The sequence below is a fragment of the Panthera onca genome, chromosome B1 (assembly GCF_046562875.1).
Source record: "Panthera onca isolate mPanOnc1 chromosome B1, mPanOnc1 haplotype 2, whole genome shotgun sequence".
Taxonomy (NCBI): domain Eukaryota; kingdom Metazoa; phylum Chordata; class Mammalia; order Carnivora; family Felidae; genus Panthera; species Panthera onca.
The window spans coordinates 129865807-129887976 of NC_138342.1; the positions used below are offsets into that span (position 1 = coordinate 129865807).

At 34.5% G+C, this 22170-nt stretch overlaps 1 protein-coding gene across 6 annotated transcripts in view; it reads right to left on the reverse strand.

Annotated features, from left to right (window-relative positions):
* Positions 1-1102: 1102 nt before the first annotated feature.
* FBXW7 (F-box and WD repeat domain containing 7) overlaps positions 1103-22170 on the reverse strand; it is a 226978-nt gene continuing 205910 nt past the window's right edge. For all 6 annotated transcript variants that reach the window (XM_060653999.3, XM_060653998.3, XM_060653997.3 and 3 more), the window contains 8 exons: positions 19168-19302; positions 13505-13628; positions 11000-11136; positions 9939-10052; positions 8540-8721; positions 6280-6505; positions 4159-4369; positions 1103-3074 (listed from right to left, as the gene is read on the reverse strand). In XM_060653999.3, the coding sequence (XP_060509982.3) occupies positions 2806-3074; positions 4159-4369; positions 6280-6505; positions 8540-8721; positions 9939-10052; positions 11000-11136; positions 13505-13628; positions 19168-19302 (1398 nt within the window). In that variant the 3' untranslated portion in view covers positions 1103-2805. The remainder of the gene's footprint in view (positions 3075-4158; positions 4370-6279; positions 6506-8539; positions 8722-9938; positions 10053-10999; positions 11137-13504; positions 13629-19167; positions 19303-22170) is intronic.

The window sequence follows — 22170 nt, forward strand, 5'->3', positions numbered from 1 at the left end:
CACTAACATTAATAAAATATTAGATTTGTTGACTAAACCAGCAACAGAAGAGCCTTAAAGTACCACAAAAATGATTTACTTTTTCCAAAACCCTGCTTTAGTCTGTCAAAATTCTAGGTTTCTTTCTTCTTTTTTTAATTTTTTTTTTTAAATCTTTATTTTGGAGAGAGAGAGCACAAGCAAGGGAGGGGCAGAGAGAGAGGGAAACAGAATCTGAAGCAGGCTCCAAGCTCTGAGCTGTCAGCACAGAGCCTGACGCGGGGCTTGAACTCACGAACCATGAGATCATGACTTGAGCCTAAGCTGATCGACTGAGCCACCCAGGCGTGCCTAGGTTTCTTTCTTCTTAAAGAGCAGGGCTGTGAACGCAGGCCCTCTGCTCTGCTAGTTATCCAGCTTCTGACAAATTACCTCCACAGTCTGAGCCAGTTCTGCCCTTTTTTTTTTTTTTTTTTTTAAACATTTATTTTTGAGACAGAGCATGAACAGGGGAGGGTCAGAGAAAGAGGGAGACACAGAATCTGAAACAGGCTCCAGGCTCTGAGCGGTCAGCACAGAGCCCGACGCGGGGCTCAAACCCAGGGACCGTGAGATCATGACCTGAGCCGAAGTCAGACGCTTAACCGACTGAGCCACCCAGGCACCCCTGCCCTCACCTTTAAAACAGAGCTAACAGTACCTACTTCTCAGGGAGGGTGGGAGCTTCAGAGATTTTCACAGCAAGTTCCTGGTAAGTATTCAACAGGAGATCAAATTTTAATAAAGATGAACTTTTTTTTTTTATAGGAACTCTAGTTGTTAACTATCACCAAAGTTCTGAAACCGCTTGAGGGACCCTGATTTCGTATTTATACATTCAATGTCACACAGAGATAGGCACAGTGGAGTGTCCTCCTTTATAGTCTAATGTGATAAACAAAATTTTCTTTTGTGGCACATGATTCTTACTTTAGCTGTATCACACAGACCTGGAAGTGCTGATCTCTGTATCACATTACAGGGAATACAAAGAAACTAAGACTTGGGTATCTTAAATATTAGAGACAAACCCTAAATATTTATAATGAAGCATTATTTACTTCAGTGGAAGAAACAGGCATACTAACATGAAAAAACACATTTTATTGCACTTAAGTTATAAGAAAATAAAATTTCTAAGTGAATCAAACCATAGACACAATCCCTTTAAAGGTTGTTTTCCTCCATCATGTCAGGTTGTTACATAACTAAAATTAACCAAGTTGAATCTGATTGTTTTAAATCAGACTATAAATAAAACAAAAAAAAAATAAACAGGAGGAGGAAAAAAAGATCACCTAGGATACAGTGTTAAACCACTTTCACAGTTCAGCTTGAGTTGTGGCTCTTGGAGAATGAGGCAAACCATTTGACTTTTTCATTCATTTCGTTTGTTTGCGTGTGACGCCTTTACTACAAAAACTGAATAGTTTCTGCTTTGTCAGTTTCTCAGAGCAATAAAACTGTAACAGTTGTTTTCCCAAATACTGTAAAACACTAAGACTGACCAGCAACTTTATTTTGTTTTATATATTCTTAAAATATTTTGTCAGTTTTCTTATGTACGTTCATCCATTCACCACAGCCCTCAAAAAAGAAAAGTTTCTCCACAGAACAGGCGGCAATAGCTCTGTTCCAAGGAATGTGTTTTAATTTTTGCCCAGATAAAAGAAAATAAGCTTTGCACACACTCTCAATTCTTTACTTGCAGGCAAACTTCACTCTTTATTATCTGAAACTCTCCCATTCTCAGCCTCTTAGAGGCACAGATGGTTCAAGTTTCAGTGGCAAAAAGTCTTTTTTCTGTAACCAAACTAGAGCAAATTTGGAATTCAGTCTGGGACTAAAACGTCACAGCAGAAAAAAAATAAAAAAAAATAATTTGCTTTTTTCTTTCTTTCATTTAGCAGCATAAATAAGTTTGGCCACTGGGAGTACAGTACAGGGGTGGGACAACAATCCCATATTTGAAGACCTACTTCTAGCACCAGCATCAAGAATTAAATCCATCTCAGGACTCACAGAACCCAGGACAACTTGCCACCTTTGAGCAACATATGCATTGAAGAGTGTATGTGGAAGCGACAGTAAATAGATTAACAGAGGCTAATACTGTGATTGATTGACATTGGCAATGGTTGGCAAAAAAAAAAAAAAAAAAAAAAAAAAAAAAGCTTTTCATGATAACTGTACAAAAACAATTCACAGTAATTTTTTTTTTTTTTTAGCTTTTCCACTCCAGAAAAATGACTTTTTGTTGCAGATGCTCTCTAATTAGAAAGTCAGCCAGTCCTTGTTTGGATGTTATTGCAGCTCCTTTCTAGGTCTCAGTGGTAAAAGGACAGGCTAGCAGAATCTGTAACGAAGCTTCAGCCTTAACGCTGCCCAATGACCACTGGAGAAGAAAATAAAGAAATAATTGCACCTGGTTTGATTTAGAAAGTCTCATTTTGCAAAGCTGCCCTCAGTCAAAAGTGAAGCCTTTTATGTGATGAGACAGCGGACGCCTCTCTTGTCAGTTACGGTTTGTCATGTCTTCCTCTTTTCCTTCTTAGTCTGTAGATCTTTTCGCTCTGTTGCCCCAAGCCAACATCCTGCACCACTGAGAACAAGGGATATTTTTTCTTTTTCTTTTCTTTTTTCTTTCTTTTTTTTCTCTTTTTTTCTGTTTTTTTTTTCTGTTTTTCTTTTTTTTTCTTTTTTTTTTTCTTTTTTTTTTTTTTTTCCACGGAGAAGGGTAGGGAGTATATCGTCTACACATTTGGACAAATTCGTCTTTTCTGCTCTTCACTTCATGTCCACATCAAAGTCCAGCACCAGCAGCTTGGTTTCCTCAGTCCCATTCCGACTCCCAACTGCACACACCAGCTTTGTGTTTGAGGCTCTGATCCGCCACACAACTCCCCCACTCCCCCCACTCTCCAATGTGACTAGGTTTCGAATAAATTCACCCGTTTTCAAGTCCCATAGTTTTACAGTTCCATCATCTGAGCTGGTAATTACAAAGTTCTTGTTGAACTGTAAACAGGTTACAGCACTCTGATGCTTGTTAGGACCTGGACAAAACCAAAGGAATTTAATTACTGGTTAGAAATCATGGTGATGGGTAAGTTACATTGTAATTGTACACTTCTACATTAGAACATACAATAAATGAGATATTTAAAATGCTGCATATTTAGAAACTGTGAGTATTTTCGGATCAGCAGTGTTGTAAGAAAATCTGGTAGCTCTTTGTAAACTGAAACAAGAGTTGTATTTTCCAGGAAGCTTTGTTAGCTACCAGGCACACATTTTGTTTTCTGGCTGTGCAAATAAGAGCTTTCTTAGTGGTGATGTGGAAAGCCCACCTTCATGTATTCTATGTATTCTGCTGATGGACAAATGGGCATGAGACCTACTACCCTACCACTTTGACCTGACCACTCAAAGGCGAGGGCTGAATGGACACAATTCCAAAACTCTGAGGAACAGATAATACTAATAGGTAAAAAGCTAGAATACAGACCACCAGATGGCCTCACTGAAACAAAACAAAACGAAAACAACACATTTTAAGGACTAAGACCAATAAAAAGTTAATCATGACATAAAATGTTAACACTGTTATGCCTCATTTAATATTAGTGGCTTTCACATGTTTCTTTCTTCATTTTACTGGGTGCTATTATTCCTTCCATCCTAGTTAAGTAGATGGTTAAAAGGTCTAAGCTGAGGCCAAAGCAATTTCCTATCAGATCAGAGATGTGCTTTTTTTTCCCCCAGTAAGGTAGCTCTTTAATTTAAAATCAGCCTACAAATTCACAATTAAAAAAAAATGATCACTCAAAAAGCAAAAGGAGTCTGTTGCTTCCGTGATACAGTCAAGATCTTTCTTCACATTGTCCTTTAAGGTTAGGTAGAGTTAACTGTACATGCAGGCATGATTAAACAATTTTATATTAACACAATTTAAAACAATTTCTCAAGCATAGCCTCGTTCTGTCAAGTCAGAGTGGAAATGCTCATAAACTTATCCAAAATAAGCATTTTCATTTTGTATGAGGTTAACTCTTTTTGTGACATAAAAGCTCCATATTTCTTTTGACTGACAAGCCCATTTTTAATGAACACAACTAAAACTGAGTAGCCAATACTTACCTTGCAATGTTTGTAAACATTGTCCTGTTTTGATATCCCAGATTTTAACTGTCGAATCTGCATTCCCAGAGACAAGAATATTGTCTTTGAGTTCCATTCCACTTGTTAACGATTGGTGTCCCGTTAACGTGTGAATGCAATTCCCCGTCTCCACATCCCAAACTCGAATTGATGTATCAAGAGATCCACTCACCACATGGATACCATCAAACTACAACAGACATAGTTTATTAGACTAGAAAGTGAAGATATTCTTAATATTATTTATTGACCTTAACCCTACAGGGCAGGAAAATAAAGCATGGGAAACCAGTAATGCCAGGACCAAAATGAGGTAACAGGATAAATGTAATCAAGTAAATCTACAGTTCTCAGAAGCCTCTATCAGAATTGTTATCTATCTATCTATCTATCTATCTATCTATCTATCTATCTATCTATTTTTATGGCCAGTGGCTTCAAACTAGATGCAGAAACAAAATAAAACACGAACGCATTACTTTCAAATCATCTGGCCACACTTAGTAGCTAAATATCCAGGATAATTCAATAAGGATTACTATTGGAGTCTTACTTCACAACAGAAAGTTGAAACTATGGACAAAGCTTGTGATTAAAGGCTGTGTTTATCAACACACCTAAGGCATGAAAAGACTAGAGATAACTCTCATGATGTTTAAAAGTAAGTTCCATTAAAAACTGTAAAATAAAAACTTCATTTATAAGAACCAAATGCTAATTAGGAAATATGCCAACAGATAATTATATCTGAAATTATAAGAGGTGGCATTTTGATAGCAAAAGCAAGCGATATAGGTACCTCTTCGCCAGCTTCCCAGGTATACCAAAAGGCAATAAATATCAATTCCTAGAATATCTATAATAATATTGCTACCTCTTCTCTCAATCTAATGGTCTACTTAAATGAGAATATTATATTCATTAAGGTTCTGAGCATATCACAAAACATAAAAAAAACTTTAGCCAATTCTCTCTCCACCAAATTCATAATCTTTTCTAAGTTAACACATCTTTATTATATGCCAATATTTTGTGACATAGACGGTATTCCATGAATTAAGAAACAAATATCCCAAGAACAGAGAACTGTCAGCATTGGGACTGTGTACTAATCTGCTGATCACTAATAGGCAGTAACTGGTAAATAAACTATATCAGTAATGGACAAGTTTTTACAATGAAAGTGCTGTCTTTCAGAAAATAAAACAAGACCCATTTGCTAAACTTTCTATTAACATATTTATTTCAAAATATGGCAACCTACTCAAGAATATCAGGTTCAAGTGTAAACAAAAAACTTCAGTTTAGTCAAATCCAGTTCTTTGTGACTACAAATCACTAGCCCTGTGCTGGTAGGGCATCTGGTAGAGCAGCTTTATGTAGAAAGGCTCCACTTCCACTGTGAATGGGGATGGAATCACAATTACATGGTCCATCAACTTTCAGCTATCAAGGCAAAGGGGCAGCTTTTGGCCAAATTAATCCTCTGCTAAGGAGTTTATTAAAATCCAGGTTATTTTCCTATGAGACTATCTACCCAATAATTAATATAGTAATACTTACGGCTCCAAAGTCTCAAGTTCCAAGACAAATACTTGTATTTTATAGGAAAAATGATCACAGAAAAATTTAAACAAACCATTTGAGTTCAAAATTTATACTTTCTTCATGCCAATTTTATTTTATTTTATTTATTTATTTATTTATTTGTTTGTTTGTTTATTTAAAAAAAATTTTTTTAACGTTTATTTATTTTTGAGACACAGAGAGACAGAGCATGAATGGGGGAGGGTCAGAGAGAGGGAGACACAGAATCTGAAACAGGCTCCAGGCTCTGAGCCGTCAGCACAGAGCCTGACGCGGGGCTCGAACTCACGGGCCGTGACATCATGACCTGAACCGAAGTCGGACGCTTAACCGACCGAGCCACCCAGGTGCCCCTCTTCAAGCCAATTTTAAACTATATGATATAACAGAATGATTTGATCTGTATTTTTTGGATTGTATTGAATCAGCTATTTGACAGCAATGGTCTGAGTAAAACAATCTTATGATTCATCAGTAAAGCATGTAAGGGATAAAAGAGATAGGATCTCTTACCTGTAATGAATAGACTCTATTAGTATGCCCCTGCAACGTGTGTAGACAGGTCTCAGTCTCTGGATCCCACACCTTCACCATAAAATCATATGCTCCACTAACAACCCTCCTGCCATCATATTGAACACAGCGGACTGCTGCTACATGACCCATCAAAACATGTAAACACTGGCCTGTCTCAATATCCCAAACCCTAAGAGTGGCATCTCGAGAACCGCTAACAACTCTGTAAGGGGGAAAAAAAAAAAAAACAGAAAAAAAGCATTAGAATTTTTAACAGCATGAGTAAACATGATATACAAAGTCAGTGGTTATTATATTTTTTCTTTTCCTAAGCAGGAACACCTGTTTTCAAAGAAATCCTATATAAAACTGTGATATATAAACATTCACAAGTCAAGTTACTCTGGTTGGGAAGCCTAGAGTTCTGCCTGCTTTTGGTTCCTCCATTTATAAGGGGCTGTGGAGCACCTCGGGCTCTGTGGAACAATTTGAAAACTATTGTATTGTATTTGAAGAAGGAGAAAGAGGAGGAGGAGGAGGAGGAGGAGGAGGAGGAGGAGGAGGAGGAGGAAGAGAAGAAGCATCAGCAGCAGCCGCCACCACTGCCAAGTGATAAATATATACAATAAGATCTTGATTTTAGAAATAAAATGCTAATGTGGGCAACATGTATAAAATGTTAGTGGGAGAACTCTGGTGTAGTATTTTGAATTTTACATTTCTTCTTTATTCTTTATGCCATTTCCCAAAATTTTAATTATGAATATATATTCTTTTTGTGATTAGGGAAAAAATTAATAAATGTTATTTAACAAAACAAATCTGAATTTGAAATTTAAACAGCTAAAGATATGTGCCTTACACCATATAATTCTGGTAAAATTTACTAGTTTTAGAAAATCCTCAAATGAAGGCTGCATATGTTTATATTTACAGTCAATAAGCATGGAGGCATTAAGATATACAGATTTTAGAAGATACACATAGGGAGGCAACAATAATCCCTTAAAAATTTGGCCTGACATTATTAAAACTATGCTCTTCTGAAGACCAGAGTGATACTAATATTACAATCGCCTTTGGATTACAAAGGAGAGCTGAAAACTCAGGTATCTTCATGTCATTCCAAAGAGATAAAGAAAGGCCATAGATTCCACATTTGGAAGAGCAGAAAATGAGAGCATTGAGTGATTTAAGTCAGAACATAATGGAAACTGAAATACAAGGTCTCTCAATACCAAACCCCCCAAATTTTAATAGTAGAGCACACTGTTCAAAGTAGATTCAAACTACATATGAGAAGATACTTTTCTTCACATATTACAAATCTAGTGTGAAATCTGCTTAATGTAATGGTTCTCATAAAGAAGATGCTGTGGACAGAATTAAAGGTAAGGACTGCAGGAGATTCATGGTAAGAACCATCAGACCTTTTTTTACAAAGTAAAGTCGAAATCACATTTGTTTAACAGGGATACTGTGAGGACATGCCAATAGGAGATGGAAAGGATTTTAATAGGAGGGCTTTGTAGGAGGAGATCAAAGCAAGAGAGAAGGCAGTGAGAAGAAAAAAAGGCAAGCAGTTTGGTTTGGCTGAAACTATTTTGAAAACTGGATTGAGGATTTCTTCCTTGATTCGATAGACAACAGAAGGCTCTCAAAGGGCAATGACACTATCATAATTAGAAAAGAATTCTCTGTCAGCCATGTAAAAGGTGAGAAAACCAAGTGTGAAAGCTATGTCAATAGTTCAGGTGACTGGTAATGAGAATAAACTAAAACCCATGGGCCTCAGCTTTTGCCTAGATATAAGGGGATAGGATGGAGTGGAGGTAGGGTGGGTGGGTATTTAAAAAGACTCAGAAGCTTGAAGCCTGAATAACTGAATTTATCCCACTAGCAGGGATATAAACACCAAAAAAAAGAGAGAGAGAGAGAGAAATTTTTGAAGATGATGAGTCATCAAAGCTGTACAACAATAAAATGCTACACAAGATTAGAAAATAGAGTTTCAAGGAGGAAGCCAACAACACTACTAAATGAAGATGGAAATTTAGACAATCCCCCAATTTTAAGCCAACACACTACTGCTTTGCTAGTACAGAAACATCTGAAGTCTAATAAAGTCTAATTTAACATTACATTATCACTATCTCTCTAATAAACACAGTTTTATACAACTGAACTCTACACAAAAGGCCTCAGATTCACAAGTAACAGAGAAACAATTCCCAGTCACTACAGGATTTCCCCTTACCTTTTTTCATGGAGATGCATACAACGGACAGTGGAAGTATGCCCATACAAGGTGTGTATACATTCTCCGGTCTCTGCATTCCACACTTTTAGAGTCCGATCTGTAGATCCACTAATGATGATATTGTCTCTCATCTGTGATGACCATACTCCACCTGTGTGTCCCACTAATGTTCTCAGACACTGGAAAAACACTTAAGATGATTACTTTTGGGTAGAAAAGAAAACGATGTATTATAACATTTCAGTAGCTCATTAAATTTTGGGGTAAAGTTATTTACAAAATTTGACTGGCACATCAGAAAATAATTCCTCACATCAATATAACATGATCCCATCACTATTTATTGTTTTTTTTATTCAGCAGCATTATATATTAAACACACACGTACAACTGAGGAACAAGTATGTAGAAAGTAAAACACTTCTCATTAAAGTAAGACAGCTCCAGCCTGGTCTTTTTGATGAAATAATGCTAAAATTGCAACTTCTTTCTTCCATATGAATGGATTCAATGAAAGAATGCCAACTGTGTTAGGTGTGGCTTACATACCACATTTCATCTGAATCTGCCCCAAGGCAGTAGTTAGGAGCCAGGCAAAGTACTTCTGGACAAGTAAAGACAGATATTAAAACTCTGAAATAAGTCCAAAGCTAATATTACACTGTGGAAATATGAAGTTGCTTTAAAAAAATTTTTAACATCTGACTTGGAATATTTTAGAAGATTCTTGCCCAAGAATCAACGTGTTGTAAGACATTTTAAAAGACAAGGTTTTTGTATTTTTCACATTTTCCTCTACTTTTTTTCAGCTGGTTACTTAAGTCATGAAAACATTCTCCATTGGACAGATAAAAATAAGTATCCACTATAGAACAATTAAAATATAATACTGCGTACAGTGAAATTAATTGCTTGGACTACTTCTTTTCTTCAAACTCCTTCACTTATATATTGTATTTGCCTAACTTTCATCTCATAGGGCTTGAGATAAGTCTACATTAACATGATTTATTCAACTTCTAAACTATAGGTAAGTTACCAACAAAGCAGAAAAAACACATATCCCTCAATCATAGTTTTAAAAAAGTTTAAAAAAGACAATATAAGCGAGATGGCTAATAAAAGTGGGAAAAATTAACCAAAAAAAGATAAAGCACACCTGTGAGAATTATACAATAGCTAAGTCACAAAGATAGACTAACTATTTACAAGAAGAAACTAATGACATCGTATCCTGAGAAACATGATCTTTGTGCCACCGGAAAAACTAAATAAATTAGAAGCTCTGATATTTGTTATCAAAATAAGCTGCAGTCAAAAATGAACCCTTATTTTTCCTGGTTGGTCCCTGCAAAGGCATACATAAAATGTGAAGTGTGGAAAGAAGTAAGCTTACTTTGCCTGTGACCGCTGACCAAACTTTTAAAGTGTTGTCATCAGAACCACTAACTATTCGGTTACCACAGAACTGCAAGCATGTGATCACATGATCATCATGTCCTTTCAGAACCTACAAGATAGATGAGCAGATTAGAAATATATTATTAAACTAAATTTTTAAAAATACCCGTGAAAAGAAAAATAAAGACACAAATAGGAGCCGCAATCTATAGTCTATTTCTTAAAATACAATTTATATAAAATATGAAGTAGCATCCATCCTTCCTGAATGATGAATCAAGTACTAAACATTTTCTTTGTTTTCCATATTCTATGATTTTTATACTTGAGATATCAACTATTAAAATTGAGTCAAGACTTTTATGAGTCAAAAACTCATAAAGATGGTTCAAACACAAATGTATTTTATAATCATCTATTTATCTATTCAAACCAAAAACTATGCATCTATGGTTTGCAATTTTCACACACAAAAACAAAAGTACCTACAAACGAGAAAGACAAAAGTAATGATAATTATCAACTTTTTTTCAACTTAAAAAAAAGCCTGTTATAATGTATACATATTAATGTAACGGTATCTCTAATTGCTTTTTTCCAGTTGTATAATATAAGCATTTTTGTCACTCTTTACATACTTAGGATAAGACAGAAAATCAGTATTACACTTAAATTTAGAGAAATAAAACTCAGAAAAGCCACCAAAAACACAAAACATGGGCACTGCTCAAAAAATCACGTTCTAATTACGTGGTCAGAGAGCAAGCAAAATCTCAAGCATATGACACAAAATTCAACAGGATACTCAGAAACTGTCACTTACATAAGATAGAATGACATGCAATTCAACTCATCTTTTATTCAAGTACAATTAGTTGTCAGACTGGAGAAATTAGCAACAGAGCAATACTGTCAGTTACATTTTCGGTTATTTTAAAATATATTATTTTCTTTCCACAGGAGATAGGTGTCAGGTTACACTGCTGGCCAAGAAGAGTGTACCAGGTACCAACACTGATCAGTGCTTTCTGTTCTACTGTGCAAGAGTTCAGTTACCTTAGGAGATTTGAGTTCTCCTCGCCTCCAGTTAGTATCAATTCTGTGCTGTCTGATATATGCACTTTTCCATGGACTATGTATGAAACCTGGTTTTATTACTTTTCTTCTCTTGATGTGCAATGGTTCATCAATACCTAAAGTTTTAAAGAGATAAAGAGTATAACTGCCATCACCAATAATAAAAATTACCCATTTTATAATGTATCTCATTTTCCCTTATGCTCAAAACCACTGAAATACAGGACACTGTCCAATTTCTAATACTGTATTATAAAACGATAATGTAAAGTTTGCATTCTCTGTGGCATGTTTTCATATTGACTTTTTCATTTCTTTCTCTAAATAATTCTATGAAACGTTGGATGTCAGGATGTACAGAAATGTGAGCCCTTATGCAATGTTTGTGAAAATATAAAATGGTATATTAGCTGCTATGGAAAAGAGTATGCTGGTTCATCAAAAAAATTAAACACAGAATTACCATATAATCCAGCAATTCCAATTCTGGATATACACCCAAGAGAATTGAAAGCAGAAACTTGAACAGATACTTGTACACCCACGTTCATAGCTGCATTATTCAAAATAGCTGAAAGGTGGAAGCATCCCAAGTGTCCATCGATGGATGAATAAAGAAACAAAATGTGGGATATATACAGTGGAATATTTATTCAGCCTCGATAAAGAAGAGAATTCTGACACATGCTACCACACAGATAAGCCTTGAAGACAGTATGCAAAATGAAACAAGTCAGTCACAAAAAAGCAAATACCGTATGATTCCACTTATATGAGGCACATAGAGTAGTAGTCAAACTCATAGACAGAAAACAGAATGATGGATGCTAGGGGCTGCAGGGAGGAGGAACGAGTTCCTGTTAAATGGATATCAACTCTCAGCTGGGAAAGATGAAAAAGTTCTAAAGATGAATTGTACAAAACATGAATGTATTTCATGCCACTGAACTGTAATTTTAAAAATGGTTAGAATGATAAGTTCTATCTCAGGTATATGTTAGCACAGTTTTTTAAAAAGTCATTAAAATAATGATTCTATGAGAGAAGGTAAGGCGGGATGATTAATCCCACTTTATGTATATAGACACTTGAGAAGAGAAGGTTTCACTAGTCAAAGCTACAGACAGGGCAAAAGCAGGACAGAAACCAAGTATCCTGGATCTTCACCTTCCAGCTTTATTAACCATCAGTGCCCCTCATCAACTGTGATCTCCATGAAGGGGAGGGTAACCTGTAGAGTATCTGTCTCATGCTCTACCTTTCTTTCCAAAAATTTTTGCTTATCAGAGGCAAATCATATTTTTACATTTTTTTTCAAAAATATAATTTTTTTAGATGCCTGCTGGAAAAAAAATGTCCTTTTGTTATTTAATATAGATAATACCTTCTCCTCTACTAAGAAAGGAGATTTTTTCTTTTTCTTTGTTCTGTTTGTTTGTTTATTTTTTTACAATTTTCAAGAACATAAGCTCCATGATGGGAAGAAAATGGGAGTTCAGTACTATATCCCCAACATTTAAGAATCTCTAGCTCATAGGAGGTGTTCAATAAATGTTTGTGAAAGAAAAGAATAGAATATGGAATATTTGAATACTGTTAATATAATTTGGGATTTCCTTTCTTCCTTCCTTCATTATATGACTGAGTAGTCATTTATTAGTGTGAATTCCAGTGAGTTTCTCTCCCAAGGACAGTTGCAATTATAACTTGATCTTTAATTGTGAGTATTAGAGAGACGGACACCTTTCTCATCCAGGAAACTGCTGGTAGAAATTAATCGCTATCTTATTTTAAACAAAAATTCCTATTTAGGTCTTTGGTTTGTCCTTCCTTTAAACTGAGGTGTAGCTGACATACAATATTAGTATCGGGTGTACAGAACAGTGATTTGATATTTACATACGCTGCAAAATTGTCATGACAATAAATCTAGCTACCCTCTGTGAACTTACAAAGTTACTACAATATTATTGACTCTATTGCCCATGCTTACATTACATCCCCATGACTTACTTATTTTACAACTAGAAGCTTATAGTTCTTAATCCCCTTTACCTATTTTACCCGCCTCCCCAATTCCCCTCTCCTCTGGCAATTAACAATCTGCTCTCTGTATACATGGGTCTGTGTTTTGCTTTGGTTTGTTTTTTTTTAGGTTTCCTTTAAATCATCCTCATCCGATCTTTTCAGACTGGGAAGCAAATCGGATACATTTGCTATTCGTTACTATCGCTCATTAAAGGGGTTAGCTGCGAGATCTAGCTCATTTGAATGTGTGGGGTAACCTGTGGATTTTATATAAGTAGGTGAATGTAAATGAAGACTAATTTTTCATTCTTTGATAAGCGGCCAAAATTCTCTTTTTTCAATTCTATGTGCACATATAAAACTTCTAATTTTTACTTTTTGCTATTTGTTTTCAGAGTCACTTTGCTTTTTCAAAGTCTATGGAAAAGATTTTCTCTTTGTGATTTTGAACCTTACCCTCTTCTTTGCATTTCTCTCTCCAGAGAAGGTTGTCTTCAGCCAAAATTCTCCAGTAGCGACAAGTCTGAGCCGCTTGTAGCAGGTCTTTGGGTTCCAGGAATGAAAGCACATAAAGTGCCAGCTATGAAAAGCAAAAGCACAGTATGTCCATATTTAAAAATACACATGCAAAAATAATAAGTTAATTATTTACTATAGAATGAAGCACTTTTAGATAAACACAATATAATTCTACATTCTAATTTTTGAAGTTGACTTTCTAATAGTTAACCTTAAATATATACCAGGCTTAAAAAACTCGCTCTATTGGTTTTTATGAACTTCACTTGACTAACGTCACCTTTGCAAAGAATACTTAAGCTTCTCTGCCTCTGCTCTTTTGCTCTGTGAGCCTCAACTCAAGAATTCTACCATTTATGTACGTATGTATGTGTATGTATACTTTATTAGTCATTTAGATTTTGTACTTTTCTCTCCCCACTACCATGTAAATTCACTGAAGTTATGACATAAATTAAGGAATGAGATTTCAGGGGCGCTTGAGTGGCTCACTCTATTGAATATCCAACTTCAGCTCAGGTCATGATCTTGTGGTTTGTGAGTTCGAGCCCTGCATTGGGCTCACTGCTGTCAGCCCTGAAGCTGTCAGCACAGAGCCCACTTCAGATCCTCTGTTCCACATCCCTCCCCAACCCTCCCCTGCTTGCACTTTCTCTCTCTCTAAAAAACAAATGAACATTAAAAAAAAGAAATGAGATATCTAGATATTCTGTGTGGTAGGATTTCAGATCACTTCTGATAGATAAGATTAATAGTTCTTTATCACATCAAAGTGTCTATTATCACAACGATGAACTTCTCAAACATTTATACCCTTCAATGTAAATGACAAGAGGGTACAATTACTAAACTGCTCCACAGACATATAAAAGCAATTAGGTTCTAATTACTTTACATTGCTGGTGGGGATTTTCTTAATGGGCCAGATATATTTGTATATTTGTACCAGCTCTTTGGTATATCACTGATTTTAAAATTTTGTTTCCAAGGGTTGCAAACCATCATTTTTTTTAAGCATGTATAGTCAATTCAAGTAAATAAGGGAAGAAGAAAGAAAAAAGAGGGATGGTAACTTGTGAGTATGCTTATCCAATTAGCCTCACTAATCACATAAAAATTTAAATTATGATATTAGAACCCAAATGATCTAAACAAAGCAATAAAGTTTAGTGTTCACAGAAATTAAATTACAAGAATTAAAACAAACTATCATTTAAAGGGCCAAAGGCCATACAGGGAGTAAAAGCACAATTTGAATTATTTTCTGGTGCTAAACAGTAATTACATGATATAAATTATGCTTACCCAAGAACATTATATAGAGAGAGCTCATCATTAATCACATATTTATTGAGTACACTTCATATAGAAAGTACTCCGGCCAGTCAGTATTCAATTTAATACTGTTACTGATAAATGACAGAAAAAACCTTTTTGTGGAATAATTATTTTTGGTCTATCAGAGAAGCCCATTCAGTATCATATTTAGAAACTGAGTAATTTTAAACAAAAAGGCATAACTATATCCAACAATCTACATATATGTGTATACATACATACACACATACAAATACACAAACATAGACGCAGATATAGATAGATATAGGTATCAACACTATACTTTTCTAATGGATACTCTATAAGTCACTTAATTTTGAAATTAAGCCTGGGCAAGTTGTTTAGTGCCAGTATAACAGTAATGTGATAACACCATATTTTTCTTCTATGTGAAATTCATATTTAATATAGAAATTAAAAGGCACAAAGTTATATTTGTGAAAAAGAGATGCTATTTAATGCCCAACATATTTAAAATGGTCATCTGAAAAAGTCTATTCTTTGTTTTAGTTATCCAGCTGAAGTAGAAATCAGGTAATTTACAGAAACAGGCAATGGATCTTAAAGGCTAGAAAACGAATCCAGAGCACCTTAGATTTCAAAGGTACATCCTAAATCATCTATCATTTCCTTCATTACTGGTGATTATGAGCTCACCTAGTCCAGTGTCTGCATGCATTAAAGAGAAATGCATTAAAGAGTAAAGAACACTTAGGTGCTAACGAAAGTTGAAGTGCTAACTCCACAGGTAACTGGTACATTTTCCCTTTAAAACAACAGAGGCCCTAACTCAACCATGAATTTCAACTTATTCTATTTAAATCTAGTTCTATTAAAAACATCTAAGTATTGTAGAAAATACACAGAGGAAAATAAAAAATATGAAAAAGAAAATCAGAAGCAGTAAAAATATAAATCATAAAAGAAGTTAAGTTTAAATCAGGGAAAAAGTAGAACACAAATGCACTGGCAACAATATCTTACATGGTTTTTTAATTAAACTGCCAAGCACAAAAGGAACAACAATTAGTTATACAATTCTTAACGTGTATTATGGGGGAAGTATAACAATTCTTCAAAGGAAGCAAGGTTTAGTCATGTGGGGCTCCTTGCAGGAGGCAGAAAGTGGGCATTGTCCTGAACAACATCTCTATAATACCATAGCAGGGGAGTATAGGTTTGTTGTGGCCAAGTAAAATGGTCTGGCTAATCCAATTTTCTATTCATTTGTCTTTTTTTTTTTATGCTTATTTTGAGAGAGAGGGAGGTGGGGGGGGGGGGGGGGCGGGGCACAGAGAGAAAGAATCCCAAGCAAGCTCTGCACTGTCAGTGTAGAGCCCGACATGACGCTCGAACTCACAAACCATGAGATCATAACCTGAGCCAAAATTAAGAGTTGGATACTTAACTGATTGAGCCATTCAGACACCCCTCTCTTCATTTCTCGTAAAGGTAAAATCTGGATTAGTAATTCCTCCTAAGGACTCAACAGACAGAAGCTCTTAAATTGAACATCTATTTTAGATAACCTTTTCCTTAACCAAACTTGTCATTTCAGTGAGAGTTGCTATTTTTTGTTTTTCTCTTTAACCTAGTAAGAGACCACCATATTATACGTGAGAGGGAACTAATACTTTCCCAGAAAATTGCTGTATTTCCCTGGATTGAACTAGTGAAACAGGGGGTTAAAAAAAGAATAAAGAAATTGTTGGCTGATCCTATGTTAAGAGTTCAGGTTTGGGGGGTACCTGAGTGGCTCAGTTGGTTAAGCATCAACTCTTGATTTTGGCTCATGATCTCACGGTTCATGAATTTGAACCCCGCATGGAGCTCTGCGTGACAGTCTGCTTGGGATTCTCTTTCTCTCCTTCCCTCTCTCTGCCCCTTTCCTGCTTGCTTGCTCTCTCTCTCCAAATAAATAGTAAACAAACTTTAAAAAAATTGAAGAATTTAGGTTTTGTTCTAGGTCATCTACTGCATCACTATGCTTTTCTTGGCATTTCTTTACAAAAATAAGGATAATGCAGTATATCACAAGCCTCCCATGTGAGACTAGTGACATTTTTATCAAGGTTTTTGAGATTAAAAAGTAAGTGTTGATGGGGCGCCTGGGTGGCTCAATCGGTTAAGTGTCTGACTTCGGCTCAGGTCATGATTTCATGGTTTGTGAGTTCGAGTCCCACATCAGGCTCTGTGCTGCTGACAGCTTGGAGCCTGGAACCTGCTTCGGATTCTGTGTCTCCTTCTCTCCCTGCCCCTCCCCGGCTCACACTCTGTCTCTTTCTCTCTCTCTCTCTCAAAAAAAAAAATACATTAAAAAAAAAAAAAGTAAGTGTTGGTAAAGAGCTTTGAGATCTGTTGAAAGGAATTATAAGAAAATCATTACAAGTCCATTTCCTGACATGAAAGTAGTGATGTTTTAAATAATAATAGCACTTAGTCTCCAATAAGATAATAGTTTCCTTAAAGACTTAGATCTATACCACTTTCTCCAAATATAAAATAAAGCATTTTTCAAAATATGAAATGTTTCCTAGTAGTTGAAAAAGAGGGAAAATGCAGAAGATCTGCTAAGCCAGAGCTCACTCTTGTTCTTTTCTCTAGCCTCCCTACTTTTTCCTCAGGCAATCTTGAAAAGAACACTTAATCCAAAAAAATCTTTATTGCATTTACACTGGTTATCAATAATTTGTGCTTACTTCTTAGACTCTTAGAAATATTTTCATAGTCTTCGGATCTTAAATATTTTTTGTGTTCAAAAGTTATTATAGAAATACAAATAAAGCAAAACAAAAGATTCACCATTTTTAGAGATAAGAGGACAAACTAGACTAAGAGAAAGTCTGTATTTTAACAAAAATACTACCTTCTAAAATAAGGAGGATATCTAGGGAAACCATGAAGAAAATATTAGAGGGACTAACTTTACTTTCAGTCAAATACTTATAAAAGTGCTACCTATTATGAATGTCCTTCTGGAAGCAAAGAGAGCTTATGTCATTTCATAAGCCAATTCTATTCAAAAGGTTCAGGTTTAGCATGAGCCAGCAAGAATAAAAAATTTTTTCTGGGACAATGCTACTTTTTTTTTTTTTTGCCATTTAAAAAAAATCATTCCAAAGAAGAAACATTTCAGGAAAAAGATATTATTTCCACTTTGCTTTCTCTTAGAGTAATGCTTAGTTTCATACATTAAATATGATAAAACTATTTTATTCATATCCAATGTGAAATTATTGAGACTATGTTTAATGCCCTTAGGATATTTGGAATAGTTATCCAAAAAAACTGACTCTTTTTCTCTTCATATTTGAAGTTTTAAGATCATTTGCAGTAGTATATTAGTGTCTTATATATTGTTTTCTTAGCTGACATATAATTAGTGGCACATACATAATTTGTGAAAATATAAACCACGTGACATTGATTATTTAATGTCATATTATTTGTTTGCTGACAGAAATGAAACTGTGAAGCCTATAACATCAATAAAAGAACAACATCTAAGCTATGCCTCATTTATGCAGCCAAGAATGCCCATGTGATCAAAATCAATCTATGATAAAAAATAGTGTCAGTTCTCATAAAGATATAAAAACTAGGCATAAGTAATTCCAAAAGAAATGCCATAAGGATGTAATCGATGCAGGAAATCTGTGAGTGTGTGTGTGTGTGTGTGTGTGTGTGCGCGCGCGCATGGGAAAGAGACAGTGAGAGAGATGGGGGAAAGACGAAGGATGATTGGTAGAAAAAGATACACATGTGAAATTCCACGTATTTAAAAAAAATTACATAATGTGAGTTAACAGAGAACTATCATTCAACAGAATCATAAAACTATTAGTCTCAGAGGGATTTTGGAGAAACAAACAACAAAAATCTGTTTTAATAAAATCAGAATTTCTAAAAAAATCTGCTACTATATATAATAAATGTACCAAGACAACTAAAGGTTGGGCTTCAAATAACCTGGGAAAAAATTATGATAAAGGAATAATCAAATTAATGAAACTCAATAGTTTACTCTCCTATGACTTACTGCAGGGGTGGAAAGAAGTCACTTAGTCCATAAATATACTTGAATCTGGAAATGATACTATTAAGTCATGGCAGCTTATCATTTACATCTCTCTTTAACACTAATTAAGAGCGTTAAACCGAGAATACTGAATACCATAATTAGCATGACCATGTTTAAAGGTGGTAGCTATGGAGTTATATTATCAAATAGCACCCAGAAGAATATAATTGATAATCCTTACCTCTTTAGGGAGCAAGGAAATGAAGTCTCGTTGAAACTGGGGTTCTATCACTTGCATCATATGTTTTACTTGTGTTGGTTCACAACTATCAATAAGTTCATCTAAAGCAAGCAATTTCTCTGGTCCACTCCAGCTCTATCAAAAAGGAAGTAGAAATTTTTATTATTTTAATAGATGTCTCAAGCTATAAACTCATAAAGGAAAATCCACGTTTACACATAACATAAAAAGTGGCTGCTTACAGTGAAAGTTTCTCCAGGAGTCACTGAAGTGATAATCAATTATTCTCATCAAATTTACTAGGTACCTTTATTTTATAAAAGCTTAAGAAAAAGTCATGATTTTGACAAATATTTTTGTACCATATTATTATAAATATTATATGTTCATCTACTATCAAGATAAGAAATCAGAGTTTTATCTGGAAACATCAACTTGGGCTACTAAGTAAACAAGGTATTTAATATTCTTTCCAGTGGGCACCATAAAATTTGATAGTGTTAATAAGGAACCCATCTCAGAGGAGATTGGCAGCATGATTTAGAGAAAAATTAATAGCTGGATATACTGCAAATCTGACAAGTGTCTTCCACAAAATAAAAGAACTTTGATTTATTATGTGAAAATAATTTGAAATAAAAAGCAGCAAAAACATAAAACAGTAACTGACTTAGTACTGATACTAGAATGTGAACAAAAGGGTCAAAAACAAAGTACTACTTATGGGAAAGACAAAAACACATCATTATACTTTAAAAAACAGAAACTACTTTATACTAGGGGGTTATTAAAAAAAATTTTTTTTGCCAGTGAGGAACATCTGCACAGAAAAGCCATGATTCTTAAAAGGAAACATTAAAAAGCCATGTGAATAATTTAGAGTGTTAGAATTTCCCCTCAAAATAATCATGTAAAACATGTAAATAACTTTGTGATGCTTAAGTGAAAGAACATCCTTGACCAGGCTGATTTAAGTACCTTTGTGAATTATTATGTCCAATTTGACATTCCATTTCTTGCTCAAACTAGGAACCTGGATTTTGTAATATATGAAATGGATAATAATTGAAAACTGAGATATACTCAGGACACAGGAAGCCTTATTTAGAATACTTTTTAAAGTACTGTAGTTTAAATTTTTTTTGTCCCTTTAGAATCTACAATGAATTTCATTGTAGATGAAACTCCTATTATAAGGTGTAGATTATGTTATTACTATCAAACATTTCAATAGTATTTCCAAAGTACTTATCACAAACATTATCTTACTTAATCATAAAAACTCTGGGAAACTTTCCCATTTTACCACCAAATATGAGGAAACATAGACTCTAATAAATCGTATTTTCTTTTACTTCTATATACCTGCATACCTAGAAGATTCTCCTTGAGAACCCACCTTGGACCCTTTTTAATTAGGGTGAGGACTTATGCACAGAAATAAAAAATACTCAAATATATGTATTTGCATACTCATGACCAATGAAAAGCAGTTACTTTGAAGTTCGACTGTTTTGTTCAGTTTTTCTCACACAGCTTCAAATCCTAGTTCAAAATTTGCCTCTTTAACAAAACTTACACTGATCATCTCCCCTCATCTCTGATCATTTACTATCAATACTATAAACTCTAATTTATTGATATAGATTCCTCATAGAATTGAAGGTGGGTTTTCATAAATATGTTGTTCCCCTCCATTCATGGACACAAGTATGAGGACATATCCAATTTGGGTAACGGATAACTTATGCTGACTTGATTAAAATGCAGCTTTAAGTAACCTGATAGCACAATAATCTTAATTACTTAATTAAATTAAATTTAATTATTGAAAACTTTTTAAACACTTTTGCATATATGACTGTTTGCCTTAGAAACACTTTTTGGAAGTTTTTATGGTTAAATTTTGATATAAAAATAAAGATATCCTATGTAATCTTCTACAGTAATAGGGTGAAAAACCTTACAACATATTACTACTCTATGTACCTTAAATAGATTAATGACACGAATAGCTACTATGAATATTTCTACTTTAAGGCAATATACTTGTTTAATGTCTTTTTTTCGGTTAATGAATTATTACAGTTTTCTTAAGAAAGAAAAGGGTAGAAAAACATTATTAATACATGATATATTACTGCTAATAGATGGAAAACGTATTTTATCAAGGACTTTAGGGGATCGGGTGTAGAATGTGAAAAGCCAGAATAAAAAATAAACAACTAATTCAGATTTTAAGTAAATACTAAAAGCTATGTCAGAAATTTCTATATATTTAAGCAAAGTCCATGACAAAAATTATGCTTGCATAGGAAAATATTTCTAGGATTTTAAACAATGTTTTTGTTCTAAACAATATTTGATTTAACAAGTCAAATAAAATTAAATGCATATCTGTGTTTAAATTATACATACATTCAACAGATGTTACTTTGTGACCCTTTATTTAAAAAGTATATCACTGACAAGGATTAGCAACACAGGCTGCAAGCTAGGTAGTAAATGAGACTGTTTCCACCTACCACACATATTCAATAGTCTAATTACTTAAAGTCACTTTCCTTAGATGGTTTCGACAAAGGTATGAACCATATAGAAAGCTTTCCTTTCCCCAGCCTGGATTTCTTCCAGATTGGTATATAAAATTGCCCATTCAACATGTATTCTTAGATATGCAATAAAAACTTAACATATCCACGATCTTTCTCTTCAAATATGCATGTCCATAATCCTCCCTATTTCAGTAAACCGTAACTCTATTCTTAGTTGCTCAAGCCCAAAACTCTGGAGTCATCCCTAACTCTCCCATTCTCACCACTGTTAGATGGTTCTGATCCATCAATGAATTTTAAGGCCTTAAACTTCAACATATATCCAAAATCTGACTGTTAACTACATTGGCCTAGCTACTATATTATCTCTCGCGTGGATTATTCCTATAACCTCTTACCCAGTCTCTCAGCTTTCCACCTTTGCCTTCCTTGTTCTATTCTTCACAAA